This window comes from Mustela putorius, unplaced genomic scaffold (genome assembly GCF_011764305.1).
Source record: "Mustela putorius furo isolate JIRA1106 unplaced genomic scaffold, ASM1176430v1.1 tig00003853_pilon_pilon_pilon, whole genome shotgun sequence".
Taxonomy (NCBI): domain Eukaryota; kingdom Metazoa; phylum Chordata; class Mammalia; order Carnivora; family Mustelidae; genus Mustela; species Mustela putorius.
Window position 1 is genome coordinate 78,692,921 of NW_025422005.1, and position 25,939 is coordinate 78,718,859.

The following is a 25,939-nucleotide window of genomic DNA, read 5'->3' on the forward strand; positions in this document are numbered from 1 at the left end:
CTCAAATAAAATCTTTAAAATAAATAAATCTTTTTAAAAATCTTGCTGGATTTTGGTAGGAATTATGTTAAATTTATAGATTTAGGAAGAATTGGTCTTCCATCCATGGTACATTAGTGGTACATTTCTCTACTTATTTGGATATTTATTATTGGATATTTGGATATTTATTGATTGTCAATGGTATTTTGGTTTTTGTTTCCAATTTGGTTTTGAGCATCAAGAATCCAGCAAAATGGAACTCTTAAATGTGTCTTTTTAAGCTGTGGCCTTTTCTTTCAGCTTTCTCCTACAAATAGCATTACTAGTCCTTTTAGAATTGAAGAGTAGAAAGGTTAGGTTTATTAGTCCCTCCTCCCACCTGATATCCAATCTAAAAATAAACCATCTGACATTTAATAATTACCGCCACTTAAAAACTTCCAGGACTGGGGAGTAGTCTATATAGAAGGGAGTTCATTTCAGTGAAGGATAACTGATCCTCTGTTCATTTTGCTTTTGACTTATGGTCATTGAAGACCTCCAGATTTTTCCCTGCTTGCCATTTTCTTTCAGATAAACGAGAGAATTTCCCAGAGAGAAATGAAGTGTAACATAGCTCTAGTTTTTAATGACAAACCTTTCAGAAGCCCAGATACCTGGAAGTGATGGGAGTGCAGAAGCAGAAAGGTGCCTAAGGAATTCTATCATTATAGGGGAAGAGTGTGTTGTCTGGATGGTATGAAGGAAATGACCAATAACCAACCTCCACCAAGCACTGGACTCTCTTAAATGTGATTTTGACCAAGTTTTAAGATGCTATCTTAAAGTGTTTCTATAGACAAAGAAATAGGCTCAAATGAATTTTGATTTGCCAGTATTCCGGAGGTGACCTTTGCCCTTTTTTTCCTTTCCTGCTTCTTTATTTTGAGCACCTAATAGTTACAATGCATGTTTGGGCAACAGATGATTAAAACACATGTTAATAGAACTTCAGTGCAAGGTACAATAACAAACAGAAGAGAACTATGGGTTTTCAAATGTAGGGGAGAGCCACATACGGCTAAAATGAGATCAATGAAGGTTTTAAGGATTAGACAACATTTACAATAACTGGTTCATAAGATTTTCTTTGTAATTTTTATTAATTCAGAACGGTATTCACTGCTCATTTAATATGGCTATTCACAACTATAAATCAATTTTATAAACATTGATTGTGTATGAAGATGAAGTTATTACATGCTGAATCTTTTAAAAGTTTAAAGAATTATTTGGGGAGGCTTACAATTGTAGGTACTCAATTTTTGTTAATTTTAAGACATAATAACAATACTGAAGAAGAGTAAACATACTTAACATAAAATTACATTTCAATTTATAATTTATTTCCATGCTACTTCAACCACTTAATTACCTTCTATACCTTGACATTCACTTACCTTCTAACCTTGACATTCACATGAAAGAATGACACACCATTAATGACCCAAATGCAAATAAGAATAAACTCTAGGCCTTAAATATTGTATTTTTAAGAGTTTAACTAAAAACTGAAGACAAACTCAGACATTAAGTGGTAAGTTGCTTAATTTTAATTTCAAAACTCAATATTGACATTTAAAAAACCATAAAGCAGATAAGCTATATGCCTTTAGAAATATTTAATTCTTTGCTAATTATATTTTTTTGGTTAATACAAGTAACATCCTTCTTAAACCCACTCTTCATTTTGTGCCTATAAAAATAAAATTGTTCTCAATATTCCTAAGTTCTTTGTTTCCAGATAAGGCCATCATAAGATAAGACATTATACTGAATCATAGGTTTAATTAGCAATAATCGCGCCTCGGATAAACCTCATTGGCTACGATACTGCCACTGCGCAAAGCTACACTGAATCATAGGTTTAAATCAGTGGCACAAGTCATCGTAGATAATTTAACAAATGCATTGTTAGACAAGGAATCAGTATAGTACAGTAACCAGCCAGAGGTAGAATTCTTAATCACAGTTTTATAGAAAAGATGCAGTAGTTTCTATCTGTACTGTTTTATTATAGTATGGTAAGGTTGCTTCTCATTATAAATTTAACAGAAGGGGTACAAGGAGGTCTCTTCATAAGTGATTGTTGGCCCTTGTTTTGCATGTATTGTAGGCACTACTCCTGGACACTTAAAACATTTTCTTGGCCAGTTAAGGTAATCAATTGTATATGGCATTTACCTCATTTTTAAAAAGCTTCATAGCAGAGATATAGCTAACCTTTTCATCCTCCCAAGGGTGTAAAAAGGAGAACAATGAATCTCTTTTGTACCATTCTGACTGTAAATTAACAACCAAAACCAGTCTCTCAAGATCATTGCTTATTAAGAATTCCAGCAGTAGTAATGTACAGAGAGGTTCTATACTCAAATTTTTAAGTTGATTGTTTCTAACGCCTGTTTGTCTCAATATTACAAATGGGTATAACCTGAAAATTCTATTTAATTCATGATGTAGCTAAATTACTAGTATTTGAGTAATGCTCCACAGATTGCAATAAGCAAGGATGGCAGAGATTTACATAGTTATTCACATACTGACTTTAAATTTGGGATTCTGTGGGCTTTCAAATCCTTACTTGAATGCCAATAAATAAAGTGATCAGAAAGTTCATTTAATGAAATTATAACAATTGTATGTACCCAGTGCTAAACCTTACAGTAGGGTTTGTTTCATAAAATGTACCTGAATGCTTATAAAAGACAATTCAAAACAGAATAAAACAACTGTAGAAAAATAAAACCCTAGCCAAGTATAGTTTCTTCAGTTATCTGGGATTTAGTCTCATGATTGATACTAGGATTGGGTCTTTATGATTAATCAATCAGATTCCAGATACTTAGAGTTTATTTTAGTGAATTAAAAAAAATATATGTAAGGATTTATTAGAAAAACAAATATTGAATAATTTATGATCTGAAATGGTTTGAATAAAGTGAACTTAATTTTGATCAGATGTTCTCAAGCTTACCTAAATTCTTCTTGATTGTTGTTGATTTTGAGAACTCAGAAAAGGAGATATTTATTTAAGGCCTAGATTTTCAAGCAATATTTCCTTCACAACTGTTGATAATAATGTATTATCCAAGTCAGTAGTCATGTTAAAACTAACATAACACTGTTGATAGATAATATAAAAATAAAATTATTTTCCCTCACATTTAGTTTCAAAATTCTAGATCTTAGTTAAGGACTAGACAAAATGTGTCCTTATGGAGACTGAGCAGCCTTTAGCTACTTCATTTCAAAGAGAAAATTTGTTCCAATTTTCATAATGACTGAGCATTTTTAAGAATTATCAAGATGTTGGCCTTGGGGGATATAAGCTAAGTATATAATACTTTTGCTAATATTTAAATTCAAATATATTTGGTTATAAAAAAATCTCACAAATCTGTTTTTCACAGCTATGCTTCTGTTTACATTATAGGAGAGATACATATATAAAAAGAAAAATTGAGTTTTTGTTTTCTAAAGATATATCCAATCCATGATTAGGTAATTCTCAGATGATTTATAATTTAATATACTGAAAAATTATACATTTAATTTATAATTGCTACATTTACAAAGAAACTTCAATATACTGAAAACTTCTAATTTGTAATTGCCACATGTACAAAGAAACTTATAGATAAGACAGTCTTTTAAAAACAATGTTTGGTGTTGCATTTAGCCCAAAAGTTCATTTATTTAAATCACCTATGACATTTGCAAATTTTTTTCAAACTCAGGAAAATGCTGATTAATATGGCTTCATTCAATTATACCTACATTCTGAAATATTTCTGCTATACATTTAAGTACAAGTGAAGCAATAAGATTACTTGCACAGATGAAAGTGAAGACTCCTTTCACCTTAAAATTATACTCGTTTCACACTTGTGGTAATGCCTGAAAACATTTTTTAAAAAGACTATTAATGGTCTTGATTATAACAGTGTATTGCATTTTCTCCGCCTTTTTTTTTTTTTTTCAGTATTAAGTACTCTAGTTTAAAGTTTTAAGTTCTACTTTTCCTCTTATCTTCAAATAGACTCTTTAGCATGTAAACTTGAATGGCTGACACTACCACCATTACCACTAAGTTAACCATAGACCAGAAATTGACTCTATCAAAGTTGCTTTCTTGTATGTTTCGATCACGAGCTTCAAATGCTCTAAGCAGAGTCTGGATATGACCACTTTTGCTTAGTCTGGCCTTGATACTGTTGATGGATTCCTGGAGATAAATAAAATAATTTTACTATAAAGGAATGCTCAGTAATTTTAAGTTATTTTAAACATGTGAGTCACAGTACCCTGACACTCATAGTAGTTTTAGATCCAAACAATTTTAATTAAGGGACAGGTAGGTACTACCTTAGCTTACCTAAACATCTGTAAGTTTATGTAACAGTTCTCCTGATATCTTTAAATTATTGTTTACACATAGTTACTTAACAGAGGAGCAAAGCTAATGTAAATTGAAAATAATGTGAAAAGATATTTCAGTAGCAAAGTGCCAGGAATTTTATATATACTATTTCTTAGCCCTCACAACCATAAGAAAAAGACTAGTTTAAAAAATAAACAAAAACCCAGCTTTTAGATATCTTTATATAATACAGTGTTTATAGTAGTTTCTTTGAATGTAAGTCTTGTCCAATTTAGCATCTAGCAAAATACCCAATGTTTTCATCTCAGAAAATAATAAAAATTAGAAAACCTTCCAATTTTTATATACATATTATACATCCAAAAGTATTATTTTTTAATACAAAAATGTTCCAAGATTACATTTGTAAAACAAGCTTATCAAGATGCACTTTAAGTTGCACATCTTCTGAAAAACCTATTTGTATAGTAGAGTCCTGGTGAGGGAAGTGATTTAAAAACTATAAAAGGGCTTTATGAATGTAAGTTAAAATTAAGTTGAGATTTGAAATGATGTCAAAGTACAGCTGACCCTTGAAAAACATGGTTAGAGAGACCACTGCCCTGCAGAGTTAAAAATTCACATAAAACCTTTGATTCCCGAAAACCTTTACCAATAGCGTACTGTTGACCAGAAGCCTTACGTAAACAATCGACACATCTCCTGTTATATATATTATATACATTACATACTGTATTCCTACAATAAAGTAAGCTAGCGAAATTAAAATGATACTAAGAAAATTATAAGAGAAAATATATCTACTGAAAAAAATCTGTGCATAAGTAGACCTGCACAGTTCAACTGTGCATTGTGCAGGGGTCAATGTATTTATGGGAAAAATAAGAAAATACTAGAAACAGATATTCCTGGATAGTCATTTTGCTTAAAATCCTTATTTAAGCAAAAAACTATACTCAGAATTCCAGACTTTCTGCTAAACCTACAAAACTACAAAGTATAATATCATTTGGGCATTTCTGTAAAGCAAATTACCTAGTAATATAAATATTTTCTAGAAAAATAAGTTATTCATATCCCCAGATAAAAAGATCATGCAGAGTTCTTTTCAATATTACAGCAATGATAACCAAATACAAAATTATTTATCAAAGTTTGCTGTTATACAAAATTTTGGGAAATAAAGCTCCTGAAAGACATTTTTCTTAAAAAAAAAAAAAAAAAAAAAAAGGTCTGTTAGTATTTAAGCCATATTTGAGTCTGAACTTGTCATTTTGTTTAACCATGTGAATGAATTAAATCTCTTGAGAATCCAGTGAAGTACTAATAAGATAAGTACTAGTGTTTTAGTTTTGTTGGCAAAATAAATTTAAAATGGAAGAGTAAGTTAATAAGATTGAAATTTAAAAGATATATACATGGGAAATTATGTTGAGATAAAAAAACTATCGTTATAAAAATTTATACCTATCAAACTTAATCCTTTCAGTTTGCATTCATAGTAACACCAGTGGAAAAGTTAAGAAAACTAATATTCATTATGCGATACACTGTTTAAAAGCACTTAGACACACATCATTTCTTATTTCATCCTCACAACCCTATCCCCATTTTGCAGGTGAGGAAACCAAGGCTCTGAGGGCTTAGTCACTAAGCAATCACACATACATGACCAGCTAATTTTCTGACTTCTTAAGCTAACTGATCTACATACAAGTAATATCTCATCTGCTATTTGACAGCTGCTTTCCTAAAAAAACCTCAAGTGATCAAAATATGTTATTTTTAAAAATCCAGGTTATAAGACTATTAGGGTTTACACAGTTTTAATTTGCAATGACCATGTTATTTCTCTTGCAGGAATTTCTACAATACAGCTATATACACTATTTACAAATATCACTCAGTACATTCTATCATTTGATTATATCTACCTGTGGCTGAAGGGTAGTGACCTTTTCCCCCTATCACCAGTACTATTAACAAGTAGATTCTTACACATGCACATTTCATTATGCATGTAAATGGTACAGAAATTCAAACAAAGAAGCCATATTCTAAAAGGTTTTACTCTTGAATGTAGTCCTAGTTTCTGGTAACTGCTAGGTCTGGTCTGAGTGATATAAACAGTGTTCCCAAATTAATCAATTAATAAGAAATTTCATGTTATAAAAATTATGCTGTGGGAAAAGTGCCTAGAACACCTTAAGTGTTTACAAATTGCTCAACTTTTTTCTCGGCAAGTATGCTATAGATCATTACATTCTTCTGTTTGTGAACACTAAGGGTGTTTATAGTTAAGAAGAGTCTTCAAATTCTAGTTTCCCCCTCTCTGGTTATGTGACAAACATTACTTAATCTCCCCTAAACCACAATTTCCTCTTTGAAAAGATGAAGATAAATAATCCTCATAGAGTTAAGTAAAGATTACATGAGATAATGCAGAGAAAATGCTTATTTCAGTGCCTATCACATAGATTTCTGGATAATTTTTATTTATTAAAAGACCATACTGACCAGGATGTCTTCCAATTTCATGTCCAACATGTCTGTGCCAGTAATATATTTCTTCCAGTCCTCTTGTTCTTGCTCCTGTTCTCCCATATTATCCAGGATTAATTCAAAGAAAATCACCTTCTCAGAAATAGTGCTGAATGTATTATCAAAGCAGAACATGTAGTCACCATCTTCAGTCTCTACCCTGTATTAAAAAAAGTACATGTGTTCAGTTATCTGTACTTCCTATTTGGGATCAAAGGAAAAACTACTATAGGTAAGAAATAACATAGTTTATAGTAGTAATTGGATAGTTTGCTGATAAAAAGACTTCTTTAGTATTGAAAGATAATTTAAAATATCTTGGGAAAGAGGCAACCTGGAAATATATATGGAAATATATATTTATTTTATATATATGGTTGTAACTTAGATGTGCTTGGCATTTACTCAGGAAGTTATGGTAAAAGATCTTGACCTAGTTTTTGGAAAAGGATAGGATTAAAAACATAGATACATGATACCTCACAATGATCTTTAATATTTATATATATTAGGAGTAATTTATCATGAGTTCAATTCATATGCAAATATGACCACAAACCTCCCCTTTAATTGAGATTACTTTCTAAACTAACTTTTGTTTTCAAAAGTGATGGATTGTTCTAAATGCTTTCTTCCAGGCCTCCTACAGATTAAGAACATCTTTATAACATAGATTCACAAAGATTAAGGATCAGTGGCCAATAAATGGAGATCTACTCTTAGTGGTATTAGCTTTCAGAATAAATGCCACTCACATCTAAGTTAAACTTGTATCTTGGTCTCATTAGCTTCACATTCAAAATAATTGGCCTACAACATTTGATACTTTAACTCAATCTCCACTTCTTTTCTACCCCTATATCCAACTTATTTACTTTAAGCATGAGAGAGAAGAACTCAGCAATTTGACTGAATCTTAACATATATACTATAAATAAAAAATAGCCAATACTTATATACCCCTTTATAATTTATACACTATTTTAATTCTTTTAATCCTTACCATCATATTTGCAAGTAGGCATAACTGACCTTTTCAAGGTAAGTAAAATAAGGTTCACATAAATTAAAATACTTGCCTATGATCTCACAGCCTGTCATAGGCATAGACGAAGCTTGGTTTTCTGACTCATGTTAATTGATCTTTCTTTTCTATAGTACTGCTCAGAGCCTGTCTGCATTCCTTGCAATCTCCTCAGTCATGACAAACCTTTGTCTTGAGGATGTATTTAACCTTTGGAAGAAGCTTGAAGAATATACTGGCGAATACAGTGGGGAACAATTTTAAAAGGAAAAAAAATGTTATGACTTTTGTGTAAAGTTCAATTTTAATCACTTTTAAATTTAACTCTTAGTTTTAATTTTATTTAACTGAACTTTATTTAGCCATTCTTAACCCTGCACTGGATAAAAAGGAGAAGCTTTGTACTTACTCTTTTTGCATGTAAAGTACAGATAAACAAACAGTACAAAAACTGGTTTTAAAATTTCATGGCCAAGTTATGAGACAGAAAAGTCTAGAAAGGTTGCATGGGAGAAGAGTAAAAAAGAAGAAAGTTTGAGAAGCACTGACACATGGATGAACTTCAGCATGTGTATGGGAAAGAAAACAGATGTTTTACTACTTCATAGTCATTCCTATACTAATCTCTTTCTAAATCTGTGTTGACTGCTTTTAGTAGGAAGGAACTTAAATACTATAAATGATACAAAATTTTATCCAAATAAAAACAGCAGAGTTAATTTTCCCTTCAAGTAGAAGCAGTAGTCCAGAACGGATAAATTCTGGTTAAGAGTTATAGTAATGTTAATGTTATAGTATAGTATAGTAATGTCTAGAAAAATATAAACACACAAACACACAAACAGACTTCTCATTCCTGGACGTGCCAGCCAATAGATATTACTTAAGCTGTTTATAGTTCTGTTTGGAGACATTTTTACTAATCCTGCCTTCTGAAAAGACAGTATTTGTTTTAAGGATTTAAAAAAAAATTTCAGTGCCATAACAGAGATACTTTATAACCGGCCTTTAAAAAGTTAATATAGCTAAAGATAAAATTTTATTTATTTATTTATTCATTTATTTATAAGATTTTATTTGTTTATTTGAAAGACAGAGATCACAAGTAGGCAGAGAGGAAGGCAGAGGGGGAGGAAGGGAAGCAGCTCCCTGCTGAGCAGAGAGCCCGATGTGGTGCTCGATCCCAGGACCCTGGGATCATGACCTGAGCTAAAGGCAGAAGCTTTAACCCACTGAGCCTCCAAGGTGCCCCGATAAAATTTTATTTAAATCTGAGGTTTTAGAAAGTAGATTTGTAAATTGGGTGTAGTGATTAAGAGTGAGTTGGACAGCCTGGTTTTAAATCCTGGCTCTGCTGTTCACTAGCTGTGTAACTTTCATTAACCTACTTTAGGGCTCTATGCCTCAATTTCTTTATTGATAACATGATAAATCATGTACCTCACAGGACTGTGGAGAGAATAAAAAAATAAATAAAAAGTGCTTAGAACAATAGCTTGGCATTGAAAGAATTCAATAAATGTTAATGTTAACATTTACTCTTACAAACTAATTCTTCTATCCCCCACTCGTTTAATGAGAGGTAATTCTATGCAGGAAAGTAATAAGGTGCCTTTTCCCACTAACAGTTAATTTATCTCTAAAGGAAAAGACAAAATTGGAGGAAAAAAATGACAAATTGTACAGATTTTCTAGATTCTGACATTTAACGATGAGCTATATTTTTAGTTTCTGTTCATATAACTATCAGAGAAAGCAAAGTTCAAAATATATCAATCAAAACTGACTTTTTAAATCTGTTTCTCTATTTTACTTATTAATAATTTATACAATTTTTTTTCTGACCTCTGCAGAGATAAAATGTCATTTTAAAAAAGCACTTTAATAAAAGATAAGAAATTTAAAAACGTTTTAAATAGAAAAACCTTTAAAAATTAAAAAATATAAAAAATTTAAAAATTAAATAAAAATAAAATAAAGCACTGTGAAAAGAGTATCATAGTTGGGATATTTTCCTCCTCATTCACTCATACATGTATTTAGTATTTACTATCAATTACATGGCAAGTATGCTGGTTAAAGACCAGTAAATATAATAGCTAGTACTTACACAGTGCTATGTGCCAGAGATGTTCTAAGTTATCATATGGTAGAAAGCAAAAATTCTGATCCATCCTGCTTCCTCCTCTTAATAAATGTGTATCCCTTCAGACTTACTTAACTTCTCTGAGCCTCCTTGTCTGTAAAATGGGAATTGAGGAATCAAATAATCTCCCTTGGAGGGTTGGAATGATTAATCTGAAGCATATAAAATGCAAAGCCTAGTTTATAGCAAATATTAGATTGTATTTGCTTTTCTTCTTCCTGTAAACTCACAGGAAGTTTTAATGCAATAAGAAAACAAAATGCTACAGTAAAATGATAGAATGAACAGGGAAACACACCACTGAGATACAAAAAAGAGAAGTGAGATTAAGAGAGCATATATAGCCTTTTGTCAAACTCTAAACTTACAATAAGTTATTTTCTTTCTTTCTGGTTTCCTATGGTCATACCTTTTACTATCACATCTTTCAATTATCTAAAAAGAATGAGGTTTGAGTGAGAAAAACCCCAACTTTTACATGCATACACACATAAAACATACACACAAAGATGGACTGTACTTGTTTTTTTAAGAAAGGAAATAGTGGGCAAAGATGATATAGCCAGCAGCTCAAACTATAGGATACATACCTGGAATAGTAACTTAAGATGGAAAGGTTGTGCTAGTCAGAAAGACAGGCTTAAAATGCCCCAACAGACTGAATGTAATACCTAGTGCATACTCATGTTATTTAATCAAAGCAAAGAAAAAATTGGGGATCAATACAAAATATCTAAAAAAAGAGGAAAAAGTCAATGAAAGACATTTTTTTTTTTTTTTAAAGATTTTATTTATTTATTTGACAGAGAGAAATCACAAGTAGACGGAGAGGCAGGTAGAGAGAGAGGAAGGGAAGCAGGCTCCCTGCTGAGCAGAGAGCCCGATGCGGGACTCGATCCCAGGACGCTGAGATCATGACCTGAGCCGAAGGCAGCGGCTTAACCCACTGAGCCACCCAGGCGCCCCAATGAAAGACATTTTAGTTTATGATAGACCACTATCTAGGACTGTTTGAAATGTTCATATGGAATCATTTAATACTGATGTATGGATTAAAAGTGCTAAGTTTCCCTGCCCTGAAGATAGCACTGGCATTACTTAGCCTAAGGAACTCAACTAAGAGATCACTTACGTGTGAACTCCATCTGATTTTCTTTGTTCAAAAACTAAGGTTCTTCCTTCTGGAGAGGCAAGATGAAAGTCAATATCTAATCCTGCTCCATCTAAAACCTGTAGAAAAGCACAAAGGAAAAGAACACACATTATAAATTCTGAAAATAAAAAATATATAAAGTAAATCACATGATGAAAGTTTTTTTTTTTAATGAGAAGATTTTCTTTCTAAACTTAGGTAAAGAAAGTCAACAATGCATGTAAGGCCTAGAAAGGAGCACAAAGATCATCCAATGCAATTCCATTCATTTTGGAGCTTTCTTACCAATTCTGTTGCCATCACCTAACTTTAGGTCTTATAACTATTACTGTAATAATGTTCCTAAAATGGTGCCTTGACTGAGAAGCCCTGTAGAGTGGAATGAAACACAAAAGGGAGTTCAAATGGTAAACCTTTTTACTTAGGCAATTTAGAGCAAGCTATGTAACTTTCCTGAGTTTGTTTCCTCTTCAATAAAATAATAATTAGCTATTTCTTAACCAAGAACTCAAACCTTCCATCATCTGACTCCAGCTGACTTCTTCAGTGCATTCACTTATTATTCCCCCAATATGAACTGAATATTTCAAGTAGGCTATATGCTTACTGGTCAGTGAACAGAGTCTGTTCCTTTACAATCCCAAAATGATGATAATAGCTAACAATTAACAAGTGTATGCCACACACTGTTTTAAGTGCTTTATCTGGGTTAATTTCCTCACAGCAACTCTAAGAGATAGATCTTATTAATGTTCTCAGTAAAACAAAAGAACCAAACAACAGAACAAACGGGGAAAAAAGAGGCAGAGAGAAACACTTTTCTCAAGGTAGATACAGTCAATGAAGGCAAGGTCAAAAGTTGAATTCAGCAGTTTTTTTTCTGATAACTACTCTTTTTCTTATTTAACATTCCATTTTCTTTTTCTTGGTGGCTTTTTTTTTCTTTTTAAACATATAATGTATTATTTGCTTCAGGGATACAGGTCTGTGAATCATCAGTCTTACACAACTCACAGCACTCACCATAGCACATACCCACCCCAATGTCCATCACCCAGCTACCCCATCCCTCCCACTCCTCTCCCCTCCAGCAACCCTCAGTTTGTTTCCTGAGATTAAGAGTTGCTTATGGTTTGTCTCCCTTCAATGGAATGATATAAAAAAAAATTACCTGTTCTTGTGCTCTACTTACTTATCAACAGAAGTAGTTTCAAATAGCTAGCTAAATACATAATTCTCTTTCATCTTCAAATCCCAATAAAATGAAGAAAATATATAATGATATAAATAACAACACTGGAAATCTAGGAAGATTGTTAACAGACATGAAGAGTAAGGAATTTCTGGAAGATAGTTCACTGAGCAAAGGATATGTCCAGCTACCAATAGTTATCAATCTCAAAATTCTCACTGAAACAGACTAGAGAAACACATTTGTTGAAATCAATGCCCTCTTTTTCATGTTACTGGTTTTACTACAAGGATTAAATTCTGAAAAAATAGTTAATATAAACAGAATTCAAATGTTTCTTCATATATATATCCTCAGAGAAATTTAAGAATATGTAATCCATAAAAATGAGGTTACTGGTATGAAACAAACAAGATAAAAAACGCTGTTGCCAAAATAAAGCCTTAACCAATGTAATGACAGCAGAATGAATATGGATAGAGACTAAAAATCAGAGAACTGGAAGGAACCAAGGAATTCTCAGGACAAGGTAAAAAAGTACAGGTGAAAAGTATGAGAAAAATGGTAAAACCCTTTGTGAAGGACCAAGCTAAAGATTTCAGATATCTAACAAGCATTTCAAAGAAGAGACTCAAGAGAAATGAAGGGAGGAAATCATCAAATAAGAGAACAAAAATTCTTACTTCAAAAGATAAAAATCTTTTCTGGAAGGTGCTAATAGATGTGAAAGATAAAATCCTACTGACTTTCCCAAAAGATTTAAAAAGAACAACCTAGAAACTTCCAGTGATAGGTAGTAGAGAATTGCAAAACAAGAATTGGGATTGGCATCAGAATTCTTACATATAATACTAGATGCAAAAAAACAATACAGCCATGCCTTCAATGATCCCAAGTAAAAGAAAATTATATTAAAGTGAAAGCAAAAAGTTTGTCCAAGGACTCAAAGCATTTTAAAAGAATTACTCAAAGGTATCCTCTAAAAAACCAAAAAAGATACGTATTACATCAGAATATAAGAGATCTAACAAAAGGGCGCCTGGGTGGCTCAGTCGTTAAGCGTCTGCCTTCAACTCAGGTCATGATCCCAGGGTCCTGGGATTGAAGCCCCACATTGGGCTCCCGGCTCAGCAGAGCCTGCTTCTTCCTCTCGCACTCTCCCTGCTTGTGTTCCCTCTCTTTCTGTCTCTCTCTCTCTGTCAAATAAATAAATAAAATCTTTAAAAAAAAAAAATCTAACAAAACAAAGATTTCAGTAAAACAGGGTTTAAAAGATACTATTGGTAGTGACTGTCAGGCTTAATGAAATTGTTAAAAACAATTAGAACACAGAAGATAACTTAAAAATCTATAAAACACAATTTTAAAAAAAGATTTTATTTATTTATTTGAGAAAGAGAAACAAAACACAAACAGGTGGAGGGGCAGAGGAAGAAGGAGAAGCAGGAAGCAGGCTCTCCACTGAGCTGGGAACCTGATGTGGGACTCGATCCCAGGACCCTGGGATCATGACCTGAGCTGAAGGCAGACACTTAACGGTCCAAGTCACCCAGGTGTCCCTATAAAACACAATTTTAAAACATAAAAATATTTATTTAAAAAACACCATAATCTGAAACTAAACTTACCTATAACTTCACTAGAAGATGAGTGCCACTCTTCCTAGTCTGTACTGTTATTATAACAATCTTTCAGTTCCTCAAAGGCTTTTTTCTATCTCCTTCATCAATGCCAATTTAAATTACCCTCTTGTGCCTAATAAGACTGATTTTTCTACAGATCTGAACTCTACTTCTGGAATGTCTTCTCTCAATTCCCAGATGCAATTAAGTCCTCCTATTAAACCTTCTCATAACATACCTTCGTAGCACTTATTAGTTATAATTTTACATTTATTTGTAAAGTCTGATTACTGTCTTCTTCAGTACTAGATTGTATGAGAACATGGACTATATTTTTACTCACCATTATATCTGCAGCACTTAGCATAGTGCTCCAACAAATTATGCACTTAGGAATGATTTTTAAAAAGTTGACTGAATGATCTAGTTTATTCATAAGATTTATGTATTGACATTTAAAATTTTCAAGAATTTAATATAATGTGGGGCTTGTTAATTATTCTAAAAGTGTCCTAAAACTGAAAAGTAACAAATGTTAAAAATTTTCAGTATGTCACAGTAACCCAAGGGCAATGTCTAGAATGTCTGTTCCCTGACATTTTAAAAACGAAGACAAAAAAGCAGTAGCCTGTTAATGGAAAATTAATCATGCAGTTGGAAACTGCAAACAAAAAGTTGAAGATTATCTCTTACCCTACAAACCCCTCAACCTTGTCTAGGACTACAGACATTAAATCATTTTACTTCTTTCTTCAATCAAAACAAGTTGTTTAGGGGGATTACTTCGGGGTATCAGTCCCTTTAAGAGTGACTAAAGATGCAGAGCATAAAGTTAAACCAAGCCAGCTGTATAACTCTAGAAACATAAATGTATTAAAATCAACATTCACTGCCTATTTACTAGTGTCAGGGATGGTCTATGAACACTTACTAATTCATTTTTTCAAATCAACTCTATGAGGTAATTACTATTATCTCTATTCTACAAGCAAGAGGTTAAGTAACGTGTTCCAATTACATAGGTGGTAAGTGACAGAGTTAGGATTTCAACCCAAGTATTTTATCTCTACAGGTCTTATAATCCTAAGAGGTCAGTAGTTCATATACAATTCCTCCCTAATACTAACACCTGGATAAACATTAAGGAATTTTCAAATAATACAAATTGTTTCTTACATGGATTATTTCACTAACCCCCAGTTGGGTTTCCTTTCCTCTAATTTTGCCCTCTTTTTCCACATTGTACCCAGTGATGTATCTGGAAAACATTTCTGTTACCATGCTGCTTATATCTTCGATGGCCCTTGTACAGAACAAGGGCAAAGCCACTCAGCATGGCACACGAGGATAAGATTCATGATCCCTGATCCAGCCTCCTGACCTCTCCAGTCTATTTTTTATTAAGATTATTTATTTATTTATTTGTCAGTGATAGAGAGAGAGAGCGAGCAAGCACAGGCAGACAAGAGAGGCAGGCAGAGGCAGAGGGAGAAGCAGGCTCCCTGCCGAGCAAGGAGCCCGATGTGGGACTCGATCCCAGGACGCTGGGATCATGACCTGAGCCGAAGGCAGCTGCTTAACCAACTGAGCCACCCAGGCGTCCCTCTCCAGTCTATTTTATTTCTACTCTCACCTTAGACTTCACAGTCTTTTTAGGTCTAATAAAAACTCAGCACTTGTAGTGTCCACATACTGTCCACCAACAAAATACACTATGCATTTTTGTAACTATTCGTGTTTTATTCCTTTTCCTGAAATGCCCCTCCTTCCTTGCATTCTTACCTCACTTAAGCATCTTTCAGGATTCAAATTTATTTTCTCCAAGAATCCTTTTGTGAAACACCAGAGAAGTGGCTGTCCTCTAGGAGCACTTAACGATACTTTATTGAAATTAGCTGTTTATTAGCACAGTATCCCTTAAATAATTAGATCCTTAAAAAACGGATGCTTTTTTTTGTCCGTGTAATAGTTGGCCATCTTAGCCATACTCCTCCCATCCTGGCCTCCCACCTGCCAATTACTGGCACATGGTAAATGGACTTTTGAACTACACTGGAAATCAATAAATGTTGCGTTGTAGCCCCAATTTTGCCTACTATATGACTTCAGACACTGTGCTATTGCTTTCCTTAAATATCTATAAATTAATTCTAAGTTTCCTTCCGATGAAAATTCTACATAACTTACTTAACTCTATACACGACAGTAATTGTTGAAAAATTTCTTTTGCATCAACCTATAAAAACTTATTATAAATTAAGTAATCTGTGAAAAAATTAAACGGGGAACCACACCAATGCATCCTGCTCTGTTTGTTTTTTTCTTAGTGCTACCCAGAAACATCAAAATTAGCTGTGTGGAACTAACAAGATTTCTTCTGAGAAATTACCCACTATCACAATGACTCATAAATTAAGGCAAATCCCTACATAATATTATGAAGACACTAAAAAGAAATCAATGATATGGGGGAAATGCTTACAAGGATGAATTAAAAGTCATAAAGTTTTAATATACAATTAAATATTGCTTGATTTAAAAATATGTAACTGAGAAGGAAGGGTACCCCATTAAATACATCAAGAGCTCCTTTCAAAATATTCCAAAATCGGATTTAGTGATAATCACAAGTTCACAATTCAAAAATCCTTAAATGAAGCAATGACAGGGAAGATTTATAATGCCGGAATTGGGTGAGCGTGGTGGGGATAGCAAACCAAGTGTCATCATCTCCTCCAATGATGAAGGAGAACGTGTTATCAGTCCTGTATTGCGAAATTCCCAATACCGGAGCATGTGCCGGTTAGCAAGGCGATGGGCGAATTATGAAACAAAAGGGAACACCACCAAGATCACCAGCGCTGGCCTCTTTCCGACTGGAGGAAAGGGGAGAGGGAGGGTAGTCAATTCCAGGTCCCGCCTAACTTCTGGGTCCCCGGCCCCAGGAGAGCCAAGCCTCGCGCGCCTGCGCGGAGCGGGCCGGCGACCCCGGCGGCCCTTGCCTCTTCACTCCCCCCGGGAGTCCACAAGAAGTTTCCCAGCGGGTGCGAGGCGAAGACGCGGTGTAGCTGGGATAAAGGAAGGAGGCTGGCTCACCCTCCGCACTTACTTGGTACTCAATCTCCAGAGAGGCCTTCAGGGGCATGGGCTGGTAGAAACACTCCTTTTGGCCGGCCGGAAGGGTAAACGTGAAGTCGCTGTCTAAGGAGGGCGTGAAGCCGGCCGCCCCCGGCAGCAGCACTGAGAAGACAGTGGCCAGGAGGAGCAGGGCTACCGGGCAGGGTAGCCAGATCTTGTCGCCCATCCCTGCCGGGGCGATCTCGGGCTGAAGAGACGCGGGAGGCAGGGGTTATTGGCACCTAGGCTCCGTTTTTCCTCCCTGGACTCCTTGTGGCTGGCAGGGAAACCCCGCGCCTGGAAAAAACCCCAGGTGGCGGCCGCGGCGGCGGCACAAGATCCCTCAGAGCGGGAAACGCCGGCCTCCGAAGGGTAGGGACCGAGGGGCGGGGCCACCAGTCTTTTCCGCACCCTTCTCGGTGTCAGCCCCCTTCAGGCCCGGCGTGAGCGCGCTCCGCCTCACACGCGGGCGGCAGATTCCCCTGGCTCCCCTCACACCAATGGGAGTCTTTGGGGTAATTGTGGGAAATGTAGTTCCGGGCGAGCGGGCTTGGACACGCTCGCAGACCACGAGCCCCGACAGGCCCCACCCCTGTGCGTCGCCACACGCAGAGCCTGCGCGGGGGGCGGGGCTGCGGCCGGGTAGGCGCGTCCCCAACGGCTCCCGCGGCGGTTCGAACTCGGTGCGGCGGTGTTCCCTCGTTCCCCGCGTGGAGTGTTTGATGCTTACACGCCCTGAGCTCGGGAGAGGGTACGAGGCTTCCGAACGCGGAGGAGAGCGCGGCGCGCGCTGTTGTCAGGTGGGTCTACCTCCCAACTACGACTTGGGTGGTGAGTGAGTGCTCCTTGGAGGGTGAAAACAGGCCCACCTGGGGGAGTTTTGTTCCTTTCCCTCCCGGCATCCTCGGACGCGCTTCGCGTCTTCACCCTTGCTGCGGACGCTGCTCTGCAGGCTTTTATTTTACATGAGAAATCGGAGGAAGATGTCCTGTTTTAATCCGCTTCTTTCAGATGAACGTAGGATCATTGCTGTCAAATTGAGAGTTCTTGGTAACCGGACCATACGCCATAAATCTATAAGCCCCTTCCCAAATGAGGACTCTTTTTTCGACTACAGCCCATCCTTTACGTACAAGGTTTATAAAAAACACCTGTTTTTCAGTGTTGACGGGTGTGCGTGAGCGTAGAGCTACCGACGCGTTATTAGGACCAGCAGAGGATCTGGTCAGGGCCTGTAGGTAGCATGATGCCCTTTTCCACGTATGTAAAGGCAGTGAAAATAGACTTTTATAGCCTACTATAAGTTGAAGGGAAGAAAAGTCTTCATCTGAAAGTAAATGGCTCAGCAAGAAAAAAAAAAATTAAAAGCAAATGTATTCATTGGTACTTAAGAAGTTTTAGGGAATTGTTACATTAAGATACATAGAAGAGGGGCGCCTGGGTGGTTCAGTGGGTTAAGCCTTTGCCTTGGGCTCAGGTCATGATCCCAGGGTCCTGGGATCGAGCTCCTCTGCTCAGCAGGGAGCCTGCTTCCCCCTCTCTCTCTGCCTGCTGCTCTACCTACTTGTGATCTCTGTCAAATAAATAAATAAAATGTTTAAAAAAAAGATACATAGAAGATGTTGGATGTAAAACCTGATTTAGTTTAAACTTAGTATCGAATGACATTTTGGAATTTATCCAGCTTGTCTGTACTACCCTTTTTTCCTTCACCATCCCATAGATGATGTTGAAAAGATAAAGCAGTATGGGCACCTGACCCATCGACTTTTGTATGGGAGAATCTTCTCACCTAGGCAGAAGCAAATTTGTGCAAACGAAAAGGGAGAAAAGAAACTTTTTCTCAGCTCTTACATAGCATCTCATTTAATTTCCTGCCACAGTTTCTTCCAAAAAGGTGAGAGTTTTCTTTTTAATCTTCCTTCTTACATCTGAGAAATTTTGCGTGGGGAATAAATTTGCTATTCTATTTTAGGTGGGTGAAGGGAGGGAAGGGCAATTCAGCAGTCTTCATTTATTCACTGAACATACTGACCTGTAAGTGCCTTACAGTTCTCAACATAATACATAAGACTCCTAACCTTTTGGAGCTTGAGATGTGGTCAGAATTCTAGAAGGGTGATGAAAAAGAGGTGCTACAATGACAAAGGTAAATGGGATCTGAAGGAAGAATGTAGTTTTAAGATGCAGAAAGATCTACAGTAGTAGAGATTTTTAAAGCCTTAGTTTTTATTATATTAATATGTACTTTAATACATAATGATTGTATGTGTTAATCGTTAATAATAAAATGTGGCCTTTTATCACGATTTTTATGGGTAAAGGTTATTTAGTAGAGTATTCAGAGCTCTAGAGATACTCACCAGTTGAAGAAAGAAAAACTTTTCTTCATGTATTTCTGAGTTAACTTGCCAAATGCGATTTTGATCTCTATGATTGTGATGCGAATGTCTTTGTTTTTTTAGTTTTATAACCATTGTGAATGGGAGAAGGAGATAACCTTTATTTGGTAATAAATTGCCATTAAGAAAATATGAATGACTATAATGATACCAATTTTGTCAGATTTCCAGAGATTGTAACTTGATTTTATAGGTTCAAACAGCTCATCTTGAAATTGATCTATGAGTTAGAAATTACAGTATGATATAATTAAAAGGTCTTTGGATCCTGATGACTTAGGTTCAGATCTTGTTGCCACCATTTACAGTTTATGTGACCTTAAGCAAATAATTTATTTTACCTTATTTTTAGTTTGTTTTATTTATTTTATTTTATTTTATTTTTTTTTAAAGATTTTATTTATTTATTTGACAGAGAGAAATCACAAGTAGATGGAGAGGCAGGCAGAGAGAGAGGGAAGCAGGCTCCCTGCTGAGCAGAGAGCCCGATGCGGGACTCGATCCCAGGACCCTGAGATCATGACCTGAGCCGAAGGCAGCGGCTTAACCCACTGAGCCACCCAGGCATCCCTTTTAGTTTGTTTTAACTTTAACATAGAATAACAGTGTTTAATGTGCACTATTGTTAGAAAGATTAAATGTGCTTAAGAAAGGGGAACTATTGAACTTTCTATTTCCTTGGCTTTACACTGCGGAGAAACTCATTGTAACTGGGGTTTTTTTTTTTTTTTTTTTTTTAATTACCATGAAAGATTGCACAACATTTGAGATAAATAGAAAAATAATGAGTTGAATTCTATTAATGTGAGAGTATTTTGACACCACAGATTCTTTCTGGCAAGGTACAAGAAATACACTTCTTTTTTTAAGAAATGGAATCTAGTTCATCAGAGTACTGTAATAAAGACAATGAAGAAGAAAGTTTGCTTGCAAATGTTGCTTCCTTAAGACATGAACTGAAGATAACAGAATGGAGTTTACAGAATTTAGGGGAAGAGTTATCCAGGTACGTAAGTAAAATCACATATGCACTTCAGAATATGACTTTAATTTATGAAAGTAAAATGTATGAAGTTTATTATTATATATTGTGTTTTAATAGAATAGAATAGGAAATAATCTATAATCTTTAATGTAATTCTTGGTTTAGGAAAGAAAATAGAAGTGTTAGAGAAGTGTTTATACATTAAGTAAACACCTGTACTATATTAGGACTCAGTACAAAATATGTTTTGGGCTTAATTAATCTTTTATTATTATGACTACTTTTTGAATCTTAAGTAATTCTAGCGTAGAGTCTCTAAACTACACAGATTGTTAAAACTCATTACAATTTATTAAGAATTTTAGTTGAGATTGCTCTAAGTTCATAACTGATGTGATTTCCATCACAACTTCAGGTGCTTTTCTTTCTGTTTTCTTATTTAATGTATAGAAATTTGGAGTGAATACTTAAATTAGGAACTAAAATGGATTTTTCTTTTTTCTCTAGTGTTAGTCCAAGTGAAAATTCTGATTACGCTCCTAATCTCTCAAGACCTGAAAAACTCATTCTGGAAGATCTTTCTCAGCCTCACCAGCTTGGACTTTTGAATCACATACCTTATAAAAAAGTTTGTAAAATGCCCACTGGCAGTACTGATTTTCCAAAAAAGCCAAGAGATAAGGTTATTGTTTTTAGACCTGTCTACTTAAAAGTAACTTTAGTTTCAGACCTGTTTACTTAAAATACCTTTTCTTTGAGTTTTTTCTTTAAATATCTGTTTATGCTTTCCATAGTCTTTTACCATTGTGCTTAAGACTCTTGAATTTAAATATTATGGTTCTTGTTATGTCCTAACAGGAAAGTAGTTGCTGTGGTGTATTACTGTATTTTTAGACTTCTATATTTATTACTTTTTTGCAATTAAATGTTTTGTTTTCCCAAGTAAATGGTAACCCCTGTGATTTTTGGCACATAATAGGAAATCAGTTATTTATTAAGTGGTTAAAATATATTTAGTATATTTAGCCTGGGTCATGTGCTATATGATAGTGTAGCACTGTTCTCTTTTCATTATCCCTAAATTTTGTGCATGATCTTAGACATCTTTACTGGTCTGGAACTTTTTCCTTCTGTCTTTTTTTTTTTTTTTTTCCAGTCCTATTATCTACCTCCTTGTGTTTACCTTTTTTCCTTATTCAACCCTTCAATCTCCCTTTCCAATCTCTTTTTCCTGTTCTCTATTATCTCACTGCCAGCACACTCGCATGCATTTGTTTGCATATGCACATCGTAATCTTCTTTCATAAAAATGTGCTCTTCCCATTTTAGGAAGCTAACAGTTGAGAGGTTTTCTTTTCCTAAGAAAGCTGCTTATGAAGCTTTGTGAGCCTGCAAGTTAGAAAATAAATTCAAATTCCATGTCTTCAAAGACTGTGTAATTCTATGAAATTTGATCTATATTCTAAATCAAATTGCTGATCATTTTTGCTACATATATGCTTTAATTGAAATCATTGTGTTTTACCCTAAACAAAATCAAAAGACTAATGACAAATTGGAGGGGAAAATATTGATGATGCCTATTAAAGACAGAGAGCTAATCTCTTTAACATGGAAAGAGCTTCTAGGAAGAAGATGAACAACCCAATAGAAAAATGAACAGAAGACATGTATGAAACAGGAAATTAAAATGGTCTTCAAACAAATAAAAAGGTGTTCAGTCTCATTCATAATAAGAGAAATTCACAGTGAAACTATACTTAGGTACCAGTTCATACCTATCAGATATTTGACACTATATTTTGCTGGTAATATTAGGAGGAGATAGGCATTCTCATACATTGCTGGTAGCAGTGCAGAATGATACAGTCCCTTATGGAGGGGCATTTGGTAATGTTTCCCCAAATCACACATGCTCTTACCCTTGACTTGAGAATCCCACTTGTAGAAAGGTACATGACAGGTATGCCTGCATAAGTACAAAAGGAGACTTTGTCATAACAGATTAGAAATACCTCAAGTGCCTATCACAGGGGATTGGTTGAATAAACATGCAGTGAAACTGCAGCTCAGGTGGGGAGATGAAAGGAGTTTCTAACTATCTTGATTATGGAGAGATTGGCAGGATATATTTAAAAAAATGCAAGGTACAAAATGACGTATATAGAATGCTACTTTTTGCATAACTCACTGTGAGGGTGGGTAATTTGTATTGCTTGGAGATGAAGGTGGAAACATGAGAAGACTGTGTTTAAGACCTAACCTAGCTTTCCTATATAGGCAGTTCCCCATTATTATTATTTTTTAGGATTTTATTTTTTACTTGAGATAGAGAAAGCATGAGTAGGGAGAGGGGCAGACTCCCTGCTGATCAGGGAGCCCAGTGCGGGTCTCATTCCCAAGACCCTGAGATCATGACCTGAGCCATAGGCAGACACTCAGTCACTCAAGCCACCTAGGTGCCTCAGTTCCCTAATGTTTTTTCGTATGATTGGTGTTATACAAAAATTTATAAATAAGAAAATTAAAGGGGTGTTTGGGTGGCTCTGTTAGTTAAACATCCGACTTCCACTCAGGTCATGATCTCAGAGTCCTAGCTAGGATGGAGCCTCATGAGCCTCCTGTTGAGCTCTGCTTCTCCCCCATCCCTCTCTTCCTCTCCCACTGCTTGTGCTTGCTCTCTCCCCCTCTCTCACACTCAAATAATTAAAATCCTAAAAAAACCCACTTGTTAAATGGTTACTTACCTACTAAAAATGGGAATGAGGCTTCTGCATATACTTTTTATATAGTTTTGAATTGCATATTACTTTTTTAAGAATGAAATCATGTCTTAAAAACCTCAACCCTCATGAAAATAAAAAGAATTTATTATAAAATATATATTCAGATGTATAACAAAAATGTGTATAAAGAATTTGTTTATTATCCATTTTGTTGATCCATTTTGTTGATTTATTATCCTTTTTGTCATTTGGATTCTTTCCATTATCTCTTATGGACAAGGTAGGTATGAATAATTCTTATATTTACAGGTGTAAAAGTTTTAGGTTTATACCCAGGACTAATATTGTTGAGTGTTAGTGTCTTCAACTTTACTGGATAATACCAAGAACTTTCCCAAATTGTACCATTGTTTTTTAAGCTATGCTTATTTATGTCCATATTCACCAGCTGATTGTCCCACACAGCCTCACCAGCACTCACTAAACATCTGAACTCATTTTCTGAGTTAGTCATTTTACTGACAGTTGTTCATCATTTTCCATTACCTAAAAGGCTTAATGAAAGAATCCAAAATAGATTGCTCTTTTTAATTTTTCAGATGTCTTTTTCATCTGCCCCCATGGATCAGGAGATCAGAAATCTTCGAGAGAAACTTAACAAACTCAGGCAACAGAATGCTTGTTTGGTCTCACAGAATCATTCTTTAATGACTAAAATGGAATCTGTCCACTTTGAATTAACACAGTCAAGAGCAAAAGTATGTTTTTTGAAGTGGTGACTATGGCAATGGAAAGTACTTTGAATCATTTTAAGATTTAGAATTGGAAAAATAGTCCATGTATTGGCTTAATGTGTTACATATAATAAATTTTATAATGATAATATAGGATCAACATGGAATGTTGGAGTCTAATTTACATGAGTTTAATATCTGCAAATGATTTAGGAGAGATTGTATTTATATAAGTCAGAGCTTCTTAAAATCTTAAGATTACCAATTCATGTGGTTTTCTTTTTATAGAGAAAATATAGCTTATTTATCTTCCTTTTTAAACTAATACATTCCATTGTTGAAACTTTGAAAATAGAAAAGGGGAGAAAGATCACCCAGTTTCCACCAATGAGAAACTACTTTATTGGCTTATTACATAGTTGAATCCAGACTGAATAGTTTTCATTTTTCCTGTGCTTTTCAACTTCGTGCGTAGTCTGAGCATTTCCTTTTTTTAAGATTTTATTTATTTATTTGACATCGCGAGAGAGATCACAAGTCTGCAGAGAGAGAGGGGGAAGCAGGCTCCCCGCTGAGCCGAGAGCCCAATGCGGGTCTCAGTCCCAGGACCCTGAGATCATGACCTGAGCCAAAGGCAGAGGCTTAAACTTCCCAGCCACCCAGGCAATCCTGAGCATTTTCTGATGGATAATCCAAGCATTTTCTAATATATTTACTTGGCTTTTCCCCTGATCATTTTTTTAATCGTAGCTTTGTTTCCTTATGTGATTATGCCATAATTTATTCTCCTTTTAAGTGGCTATTTTTTTTTTAAGTAATCTCTACACCCAAAGTGGGACTTGACCTCATGACTCCAAGTTGAAGAGTTTCATGCTCTACAGACAGCCAGCCAGGCGCCCCTAATGGTTTCCTATTTTTTGCTGTATGATTGTAATTATACAAAAAATTAGAAACCAAAATGTCCAATAATAGAGGGATGGTAAATTACAATATATCCCTGTAAGGGATTGCTACAAAGCTTTTTTTTGAGGTTAAATAAATCAATTCTAAGATCCAAAGTTGTTAATACATGAAAAGGCACCGAGAATCTGCTTAAAGCATTCAAAAACTGTTACCTAAAATATTGAGTGGTAGAGGAACATTACAGAGCAACACACATAGGCAGGGTGATCCCAGTTTTGCTTTTTATTAAAAGAGCAAATGTGTCTATATGTTTGTGTCTATGTATATAGGTATATATAACATATATAAGAATAGAAAGACTCCACTCCATATTGTTGATAATTTTGAGAGGGATTGGAATGTCTTGTCTCCGGCGAGGCTTTCACTGTTTCCTTTTATATTTGTATTGTTTTAAGTAGTAGGGTTATGGGAGATCCTAATTTTTCTTTTGTGTGTTTTATTTTTTTTTAATTTTTAAATTTAATTTTATTTTTACTTTTCAAAGATTTTTATTTATTTATTTGACAGAGAGATAGAGAGCACTGGTAGGCAGAGTGGCAGGCAGAGGGAGAGGGAAAAGCAAGCTGTCTGCTGAGCAGGGAGCCCAATGCAGGGTTTGATCCCAGGATCCTGGGATCAAGACCTGAGCCCAAGACAGACACTTACCTGACTGAGCCAGCTCTTTTGTATATTTTAAACAAAAAGTGCTATTGGAGATAATTCCAGCCTAAGAAGAAAAAAAATACTCCAATGAACAAGAAAGTTTTTTGTATTTGGGATTATTTCTAGGATAGAATTTTAGAATAACCAAATTACAGGGAAAATTTTTTTTCAAGATTTATTGTACTTTGCATTCAGTATTATACTGAGGTTATTATTTTTTTTTTTTTACATTTTATTTTTTTGAGGAAAAGTATTTTGTTTTTCTTGATTTCTCACAAGGTTACCTTTCA

General features: G+C 35.0%; 2 protein-coding genes and 1 non-coding gene across 12 annotated transcripts in view; 1 reads left to right on the forward strand and 2 right to left on the reverse strand.

Annotated features, from left to right (window-relative positions):
• Positions 1-1,100: 1,100 nt before the first annotated feature.
• TMED5 (transmembrane p24 trafficking protein 5) lies at positions 1,101-17,587 on the reverse strand. Of its 2 annotated transcripts, XM_004752582.3 has the most exons (5): positions 17,190-17,587; positions 11,246-11,343; positions 6,920-7,103; positions 4,825-4,877; positions 4,185-4,248 (listed from the first exon to the last, which is right to left on the reverse strand). In XM_004752582.3, exons 1-5 carry the CDS (start codon positions 17,382-17,384, stop codon positions 4,185-4,187), a joined length of 594 nt encoding a protein of 197 aa, XP_004752639.1. In that variant the 5' UTR covers positions 17,385-17,587. The 2 variants fall into 2 exon arrangements, with proteins under 2 accessions (XP_004752638.1, XP_004752639.1); XM_004752581.3 differs by lacking the exon at positions 4,825-4,877 and having other exon boundaries at positions 1,101-4,246; positions 17,190-17,581.
• Positions 1,731-1,872, reverse strand: LOC123387477. The gene has a single exon (XR_006601920.1). It is a non-coding gene; the product is annotated as a U4 spliceosomal RNA (small nuclear RNA).
• Positions 16,917-25,939, forward strand: part of CCDC18 (coiled-coil domain containing 18) — a 110,923-nt gene continuing 101,900 nt past the window's right edge. For 5 of the 9 annotated variants that reach the window (XM_045064878.1, XM_045064877.1, XM_045064873.1 and 2 more), the window contains exons 1-5: positions 17,721-17,997; positions 18,921-19,094; positions 20,427-20,605; positions 21,092-21,266; positions 23,910-24,068. In XM_045064878.1, coding sequence (XP_044920813.1) covers positions 20,472-20,605; positions 21,092-21,266; positions 23,910-24,068 — 468 coding nt within the window. In that variant the 5' untranslated portion in view covers positions 17,721-17,997; positions 18,921-19,094; positions 20,427-20,471. Of the gene's footprint in view, positions 17,193-17,720; positions 17,998-18,920; positions 19,095-20,426; positions 20,606-21,091; positions 21,267-23,909; positions 24,069-25,939 lie in introns of those variants that run through there. The other 4 variants (XM_045064872.1, XM_045064875.1, XM_045064871.1 and 1 more) reach the window with 4 other exon arrangements.